Consider the following 10,044-nt stretch of genomic DNA (forward strand, 5'->3'; position numbering starts at 1 on the left):
TTCTTAGAAACATATCTAAAGTAATATATCTACGATTTCTAATTTCCATTCTCTATCTGTTATAATTGTTTATTTATATTTTTTATTTTAATTGTTTTTTAAATCTAACTTTCAATTCTGTTTTCATTTTCATTTTTTAAGATATTTTGAATATTCTATTCTCTGTGCCTTATGATGGATTAGTTATATTTCTTGTTTTATTTATTTTTTTAATTTTAACAGTTATTCCTACTTTCTTTTTCATCTTTTAAGGGAGCTTTTCTTTATCTTTTCACTTTTTGGACTTGGAACCAGCAATTTTTTCTACCAGTATTTTTTAAAGAAAACACAGAATTTTGCAATGAGTAAACCTCCTCCCAAATACCTTTCGTGTGCTACATGTTATTCGGGATGCAAGTAATTTTGTTTCTCTTTCCATTTTAAGTTAGTCCTTCTTATAATTGTGATTAACTGTTGTTGTTTCTCTTGACACATAACCCATTTTTTTCATTAGGTTTTTTAGTGTTATGTATTTATTTACTGTACATTTATTTGTTCGTGCTATTTCATTTAATTAGACATTGATAAGAGTTGGATTACAAAGCCACGAGGTAGTACAAAATATAGGGATGGTCTGAATAGATTCCTTGATTTTGCATTTGCCAATGCATCATCCGATGGGATGATACATTATCCATGCCCTTTGTGTGGGTTCCGATTTTTCCAAACTAGAGAGGATGCCTACGATCATCTTCTGATGAAATCCTTTCCCCCTAACTATACCTTTTGGTTACATCACGGTGAGAGGATCATAGACGAGAGCTCCAGAGGTGGTTATTATTAGCTACATAATGTCTCGATTTTCTATTATTAGCTAGCATTATATTCATTGAATGCTTAGTTTATATATCGTCAATAAAAGTTTTGAAATGGTAAAAGATTTCACTTCAAATTGTAGCTTCACCTATTTAACACCTTAATTCTATATATAAACTTGTCCATTTCTAGATGCACTATTAGTTAACGAATTAAAATTCAACTTTTGCTTGTAACAACTTGTCCAAAAAAACATAACTGTGACATGACCAAGACTTGATTGTGATTTAATCTCTTAATTTTTTTCCAAATTGCAACTGTGTTATAACCTCTGTTCTTGTATGTCTGATTTTTATAGAATTTTAAAAGATAGGTGATTTATTTTCTTTTAGGTGGTGAGTGAATGAAATTTAAAATGTATATTTTTGTTTATATATTTTTATTTCATGTCTCCTTAATAATCTTATGAATGTATTATTTTAATTAGACGTCAAGTTTAGACAAAAAGAAAAAGCACTTACCATGAAAAATGTAAAAATCTTATAATAAGAAGATGATTAGTGTATACAAGACTAGGCTTCCATCTAGTAAACCTTTGATGTATATTCTGTAAAAGTAATTGTAATAATCAATATAGGATTTTAATTATGAATTACGAAAGTATACATTATCCTTTGACTTTCATTCACTTTAATTTGTTTTATTTGGGAAATAGGTGCTATTTATCTTTTAAGATGGCTAGGAAAGGTCGTTACACAAAAAAACAAAAATTAGGACTAGGATGTCAGCAACCTCAAACAGCTCCGCCTCCGGCTTCGGCTTCCCACCGCGATGACTCTCAAATTCTCCTAGACAGTGGTGATAGTGTCCCTCCAACTTCACGCCCTTTCCTTCCGCCGCGCAGTGTACCAAGGCCTGCTCTACAAATGAGCACAAATAACATTCAGGACTCGGAGCCAGGCCACGTAAACTTGGCAGCTGATGCACATGATGTAGATTCTCTTGATCAAGAAGCTGATGACCACCTTTGTTAATCCTAGATCTCAGAGTCGCAAAGGACGCAAGACTACAGAGTTTTGGGAAGTTAAGATCATCGGTAACATATTTAATAATTTTTCTTTGTTCAACATGATTTAGAATCTATGTTATATATTAATTTTTTTGCATTCTATCCACAACGGAAACACATATAAGGTATTATATTTGGCTTATAGATTCCGATGGCACAATCAAGCCGGCAAGAATAAGCGTGAGGGAGGCTATGGAACGGCCTAATGGGAGAAAGGTCGTGCTCAGGTTCAACAGCACAAAGCAAGCAATTGGAGACGAAGCTGGACTGTTGAGTGGCGTGCTTGGTTTGTTAGGATCTGACTATGAAAAATTTCCTATCTGTAAGGAAAGTTGGCATAAGATTACCACTAAAGACAAGGTTTATAACGAATGTGTCAAGGTAAAAGTATATATCCATGATGAATCAAATCTACTTATCTTTTTAATTATTGATAAATTGTATTATTTGTATAGCAAATTTTCTACTTTGATGAAGATAGTGAAGGAACTATCAAGAAAAATATTTTAAAAAGTATAGGGAAGTCTTGGAAGGAAGCAAGGCTGAGGTTGTATCGTGATTTTTATGAGCCAACATTCACGATGGAACAAAATATTGAGCAGCATCCGCCGGGAATTGATCGAGATCATTGGAGATGGTTCCTTGAGTATCGCGCCAAAGTTGAGAAGAAAGTACTCTAATATATCATTGGTATACCACAATACAATTTATTTAGCATTGAGTCTTTTTAAATCAGTTTCTAATTGCCCTTTGTCTCTGATGGACCAACAGGAAAAGTGCAGGAAAAACGCGATTAATCGATCAAAACAACTATATAACCACACTGGCGGATCGAAAAGCTTTGCACGGCGGATGGAAGAAAAGGTACTTTACTTTTTTATTCACTCTTTACTGGACTATTTCTATGACTTAAGATACCTTGGTTGTGTGGAATACGGTGATGGCTTGAACTTTGTTGATACAGTCGGAACAACAAGGGAGAAGAGTTTGTAGAGGAGAGTTATGGATCACAGTGGACAAAAAAAAAAGGATGGCTCTTATATCAATGAGGAAGCAAGAGCAATTGGTGTAAGTACTACTTATTATAATCACTACAACAAATAAGAGTTTTTGCAACGGTCAAAAACCATTGCCGTAGATCAAAAAATTGTTCCTAAAACTTTAGGCAACGCTTTGGCAACGGTTTTTGACCTGTGGTATATGCGGCCGTTACCAATACTCATAGGCAACGGTTTTTTACCTAAGGCAACGGTAACAAAAAAAATCGTTGCCACAGTTACTAGCATAGACAACGGTTTTGAAGGGAAGTTTTAAACAACGGTTTCGAACTGTTACTCGATAAGCAACGGTTTAGAACCGTTCTTATTGATGATCCAACAGTTTAAAACCGTAACTGGATAGGCAACGGTTTTAAACTGTTGTAGTTTTGTTATTTACATAGCCAACGGTTTTAAAGCGTTACCATTGGTATCGATTTTTGGCAATGGTTTTAAATCGTTGCCAGCAAGGAGCATCTCTCACGGCGGCGATGGTGAGCTTCAACAACTGCGACGGTGACAGCAAGGAAATCACCCACCACCATGCGTTCTTCTTCTTCCCCTTTCTCTGGTCGTTCGCATTCCTCTTCGTCCTGCCCTAATCGACGGTGCACTTTCGGCGACGACGACAAGGCTGGCTTCAACGCTGACGACGGAACGGCGACAAGGACGATGCTTCCTCTCGCTCACTGCTCGCGTCTCCCTTTCGTCCTTGTTCTCAATGGTGACGCACGATGATGGTGGCGACGGTCTCTCTGGTTCTCCCTGTCTCGGACGCAGCTCTTCCCCTCTCTCCCGGCGACAGCGATAGTGGCGATCCTAAGAGGTGTCGTCCCTTCTTTCTTCCCTCTCCTTCTTCCCCGAGCCCCCACTTCTCTCTTTCCCTTTCTTTCTTTTGTTTCCCCTCTCTGTATTTGCGTGAGTGTAATTAGTGTTGGGTTAGGTTTCGGATTTAAAAATTAAGGTTTTGTAAAGGTATAAGAATAAAATAAATTTTTTGATAAAATTAAAGAATAAAATAATAATTTTAAAATCAAATGTATTTTATTAAAATTATTTAAAAATATTATTTATTAATATATCGTTGAGTTTAAATAATTATTTTTAATTTAAATTATAAAATGAACAGATTAATTATACTTTATAAAATACAGTTTAAGCTTGAAATATTAATTTAATTCTTTATTGTTTTTTATCACCAAAATTTTAATTTCAAATTATATAAATAACTAATTACAATAAAAATATACAAGAATATTAATTAATTTAAATTCAAAGTATTTATAAAATCAATTTTATCATTTTTAATAGATTATTTTCTAAAAATAAAAAACTCGAATTAGATCATAAATTATTCATAATAGAAGTTACTTAAATTAAATTATACAATTCTTTCTTATTTTTCAATTATCGAAATTATAATTTTAGTTATACAAAAATTCAATTATAATAAAAATTATATAAAAATCTTAATGAATTTAAACTCCAATTATTATAAAAATTATATAATTTTTAATTATTTTTAAATTTAAAGTATCATAAAATTTTATTTAACTACTTTTAGTGAAATAATTTTTTTAAAATAAAATTATCAACAAATATGATAAATCATAGATAAATTATTATTTAATTTTTTAAAAACATGGGTTGTTACAAGTTTGACATTATTCGATGATGGCTCTAATGATGAGTGGTGTGGGTTATGGAGCGCTAGGGCTAGTAGAGGGAGGAAAAATTGACAAGTCTCTATGTTTTGTTTTGAAGAGAGGTTGTTGAAATTTTTTTGAAATGTTAAAAAAATATTATCTTAAATTTTAGAGTGGGAATGAAACCAAAAATATAAAATTGTTATAAATTTATTTTAAATTTATTTCTTCTATAAATAATATTTGTAATATATTTATAACAATAATTTTGAGTGTTCTACAAATTTAATATTTATAGAGAAAATTATTTAAATTTGTATAATTATTTAAATAATATTAAAAAATTATTGTTTGATAAATAATTGTTGTAACGGTTATAAAACCATTCTTTAAAATAGTCAAAGAGAACGGTTTTATTTTGTTGCTATAACATAATAAAAAATTGAACTTCAACAGCAACACTGTAAAAACTGTTGTCTAAGACCATCTAATAGAACGGTTTTAAAGTGTAGCATTTTGACAACGGTTTTTATGTGTTTCTTTTGTACAATTATTTAAATAACAATAAAAAACCGTTGCTTAAAACCAAATCATGGTAATGGTTATAAAACCGTTCTTTAAAATAGTCAAAGAGAACGGTTTTAGTTTGTTGCTATAAAATAATGGAAAACTGAATTCAATAGTAACACTCTAAGAGAACGGTTTTAAGGCGTTGCAAAATTTGGCATTGCTAAAGCCCATATTTGTTGTAGTGAATTGATCGATAAAGTTATGATCTCAAATAGGGTTATAGTCTACTTCTCTATTTTATTTTGTTTTTCATTTCTTTACTGAATGGTTTACTCCCCTATGTCAAGATGGACCAAAAGAACTTTACTATTTCCAATTCACCTTACTTTTAATTATTGTTACAAATTTACCTTGCTATGTTTCTAGACATTTTCAACTTCGATGTAACTTAGAGACAGTTGGGGTAGAATTTAAATGATTCAGTTTCACTTATCCTTTATTTCTTTTTATAGTGGTTGGCATCCTATGAAACATATGCTCTATTTTAGTTGTTTTATGTTGTTATCTTTTGAGCCCCAATTTTTATCGTAACACTTGTGTGTGTTTTACTGTGATAAAAGTGATACAATTAATGTTCCTATTTGGAGTGTTCTTGACATGAGATGGACTTATCCACAAAATGATTGTGTTTGCTAATCTGTGATTGTAGGAAAGAATTGAAGAGATTGAGCAAGAGGCTGCGTCTGCTAGAGTGTTGTCTCAAAATGATTCCATTGCTAAGGTTTTTGGAAAAGAGAAACCGGGAAGAGTGCGTGGTGTGGGTTTCGAACCGACTCCTAGTCAATTTTTTGGTCCGAACTCACATGCGCTGGGCAACTGAGTCCAGCTAGAGGAGACCCAGAGGAAGCTGCTTGAACTGCAGGCATAGCTGGAAGGCGAGAAGTTGAAGAGGAAGGCGATGGAGGATCAGGCAGCAGTAGATAAGAAAAAGATGCAGGCGATGGAGAGTGCTCTGATTTATCTATTTCAACGGCAAGGTGAGGAGCTGCCACCAGACATCGCTGTAGGGATGAGTTCTGTGGAATGATAGAGTGAAACATAATTTATTAGAATTGGAGATATTTTAGATTGAAACAAACATTTTGTTGAATTAGACTATGCAATATTCTTTGCAAGAGATTTATTTTTCTTCGTATTTTTATGAATATACTATTTTGTTTTGCAGATAAGTTTTTGTTTTTGCTGCAAGTTTAGATTCCAAGGTTGAAAATATTAACTCTTAGAATAATAAAAAATTCCAAAAAAATAGTTCTATAATATCCAAAAAAATTATAGGCTTTTTTATAGAATCCCAAATTTCTTTTTTTTTTATTTGGCGGCGGTTTTAAACCGCCGAAAAATGATTCAAAGTTTAAAAAATCTGTTACACAATGCGGCGGTTTGCAACCGCCGATAACTGTTATCGAAACCATAGAACCGCTTAGCAGAGGTTTTAAAACCCCCGCTGAACGTGTGCTAACTTGAAAACATCTTCATAAATGGCGGCGGTTTCTAATCGTGTGCCGTGAAATATTCATTCAGTGGCGGTTATACCAGCGGTTTCCTAAAACCGCCGCCGAATCCAATCCCGGCGCCCATAACCATGGCGGTCCAGTGAACCGCCATGTAGCGCCCCCTTGTAGTGTTTGTCTTGAAAGTCATCCCAACTTTTTGGACAAATTATTCATTGACAACACACCTAGAGTGCAAATGAACCGAAATATTATTATAACAACACCATTGTGTAATAACAAATAAACCGAAAATTGTACATTTTATAAACTCAGAAACTTATGTAATTTCGGTGCATTTCTGAGTTATTTGTGTCGCAATCACTATATAATTTCGGTGCATTTAATCCCGTTGTCCTGCACAATTCAAAACTTTTCTTCCTCCTCCTTTTTATCTTCGGCTTCGTCTTCTTCTTTTTTTTTATCTTTTTTCTTCATTTTCTCCTTCTTATTTTAGTTTATCAAAATCCTTCTTGATTTACTCTTTTGAGAAGAATAAAACCAAGAAAAAAAATATCAACCAAAAAAAGAAGAATAAATGACTGTAATAACATGAAGAGGAGGAGAAGAAAAAACAAAAACAAAACGCAGGAACAACATCACTAATAGAAGGAGGAGGACGCGCACGAAAAACAAACACAAAGTGAAGTGGGATTTCGTTTATGTAAGCGAAGCGCATGTGTACACACTACGTATAATGAAAATAATTTTTGTTGAATTTAGACCAATTTAATTGAACTTGATTATTAAAAATACTTGAATGTGTAGCTGCTCTCAACATAATAAATTATTTAAGTAGAAAAATTTCTTATAAATCTATATCATTCATACAAAATATAGAAAACATATGATATAATTCAACAAAGAAAAATTAAAATTTTAAGTAAAATTAAAAAAAATAAAGTAAATATATAAAATATAAAATTGTAATAAAATTTAAATCGTAAAATTATTAAATTTAATATAAATTTTATAAAATCGATTGGCTCATTTAAAATTATAATATTACAAATTTTAAAATTTAAATTGAAATTTTAGCTAAAATATCTAACCATGCATTAAAAAAGTCCAGTACTCTCTTGACCTACTAAAAAGGGTTCGAGTAAATGTCCAGAAAAATATATGAGTAACAAAAGTAAAATCTAGTACTGAGAAGAGAATTACAAAAATAAAAAAGAAAATTGATGAAAAGACTATGGATAATAATTATTAAGTATAATAATAATTAAGGATCTACTACTGCAGAAGTAAATTTCTAATCAATGCCGCTTGGGCGGTGTCAGTTGTTGCCAACAACTCCGACAAACGCTCGCTAAGATCATCAACTTCTCTGTGTAAGCTTCTTATATAGTTGCATGTTTCTTGCAACACCTTCGCAGATGACACCTGAAATGCATTATTCTTATTTGCGTTACTCACTTTAATATATACACTTTACTTTTGAATATAATGACGTATGAAGCATTTGAAATAATAATAATAATAATAATAATAATAATAATCTGGTTCAATTTAAATTGGTTGGATCGAGTTGACCAAGTTAATCGGCCGGGTTACTTGAACTTTCTGCTTACAGTTATACTTACTAAAATGTAATTTGACTTATATATATATTAATATATAATATAAAGAGAGATCTAAACTAATAATATTTTTATGCTTTTTCTTTGCTACAACTTAACCTTAGTTAGATGAATGACTAAGATGTTATAATTAAATGGTCGGCAGGTTTAAAGGTAGGAAAAGGCAAAGAAAAAGAGGTTTAAATCGAAGAAGTAACAATACTATAATAAATTTAGAATTTAGCTTTTATGTACTGTAAGTATAAAAAAAAAATGAATATATTTAGTAATAAAAAATTTAGTTAAAAATAATTTAAATTTATTTTATTTAATATTTATTAATTATTAAAATTAATAAATACTAAATAAAATAAATTTAGACTAATTAAACTCGACCTATTAAAAAATAATTCTCCGTTTATTCTTTTTCAATAATTTATTATCATATTTCATTATAAAATATATAAAAGTAATATTTCACGATAACAACCAACTATCATAAAACAATAGTATCATTCAAGAGTTACAAGAAAGAAAGATTTGTTGCTATACTAGCTAACTAGCTTTCATTTATAAAAAATCTATAAAAAAAAAAAAAAAAAGAAAAGAAAAAGAAAGTCGGCAGAATAAGTTGAACTGAAGGAGAACAGGAAACCAGTGAGATATATATATATATATATATATAGCTCAGTTAAATTAAATATACAGTGATTATTTGATGAGTTTGAGTAATTAATAAGCGGTTATTGATTAATTATATGAATAAGCTAAGGGTGAGATAGATTTGTATACAGAAAAAGCATTATTCTCTTATATTTTCTCATTTGCATATATATTTGAGAAATAATGAAAGAGAAAGAAACGAACCTTGTCAGTGCGTGTATGGCGAATCTCAGGAAGAAGCTGCTGTAACTTGGAGACAAGATCCTTTATCTGATCGTCACTGATATTGCTTGAACCACTTGTCTGCCTTGACCTTCTGCTAGACATTATTCTTTTCTTATTTTCTAATTACTTCAAACCAACCAAATAAATTCAAACAATACAATACGTATCTATATAAATTAAGTTAATCAAATAACCTCTGCTATATATAATTATATATTACTTAATAGGTGTATGTAGGGAATGAATGAGCTAGGTAATTAAGAGAAATTAAAAGGAAGATGTGAACTAACTAGCTAGCTAGAAAAAACAGGGAATTCTAATAAGTATTATTGGGGACAAAAATAATTAGGGTAGAGTAGAGTAGAGTATGTGTATATAACTATATATAGAGATAGAGTGGGGAGTGAGAGTGAGAGTGAGAGTGATGAACAGTAGAGTAGAGTAGAGTAATGCATGGGAGAGAGAGGAGAGTGCATAGCTGCTATTTAAATAGAATACGATCGGATTTGAGGGTAGTAGCTGGGTACGAGAGATCAGAGAGAAGAAGCTATAGCTAGCTAGAAAAAACAAATAATAAAATAGCTTTATTAGTAGTACTAGTAATAGAGATTACGCCATATACAGGTCTTTAATTTAATTTCACTTTTCTGAGTGTGTATCGGTCATGAAACGGAATCAACTTTACTTTTTTCTTCTATGTGTTCTCTCTCACGGTCTCTCTCTCTCTCATACTCTGCACGCAATACCATGTTATCTAAATTGCAAATATTGTTTTTTCTCTAATATTTAATTTTTAGATTTTGTTATTGCCTGCTTATTAAAAAATTTGAAAATTAAGTGGAATAGAAGTTGGGATCAACAACACTACCGATGGGAAAACTAGACGGGGACTTCAATTTTTATTTGACTGGTCAATATGCATAAATCCTAAATTCTTTAATACATTATAAAACTTTTAGAGGATTTTTTTATGCAAAGATGAAATTA

General features: G+C 31.2%; 1 protein-coding gene across 1 annotated transcript; it reads right to left on the reverse strand.

Annotated features, from left to right (window-relative positions):
• Positions 1–7,639: 7,639 nt before the first annotated feature.
• Positions 7,640–9,775, reverse strand: LOC112724029 (transcription factor PRE3-like). The gene is made up of 2 exons (XM_025775335.3): positions 9,037–9,775; positions 7,640–7,993 (listed from the first exon to the last, which is right to left on the reverse strand). The coding sequence occupies exons 1-2, from the start codon at positions 9,157–9,159 to the stop codon at positions 7,844–7,846; spliced, it is 273 nt and encodes a 90-aa protein (XP_025631120.1). The 5' UTR covers positions 9,160–9,775; the 3' UTR covers positions 7,640–7,843.
• Positions 9,776–10,044: the final 269 nt, after the last annotated feature.

The sequence above is a fragment of the Arachis hypogaea genome, chromosome 11 (genome assembly GCF_003086295.3).
Source record: "Arachis hypogaea cultivar Tifrunner chromosome 11, arahy.Tifrunner.gnm2.J5K5, whole genome shotgun sequence".
Lineage (NCBI taxonomy): Eukaryota > Viridiplantae > Streptophyta > Magnoliopsida > Fabales > Fabaceae > Arachis > Arachis hypogaea.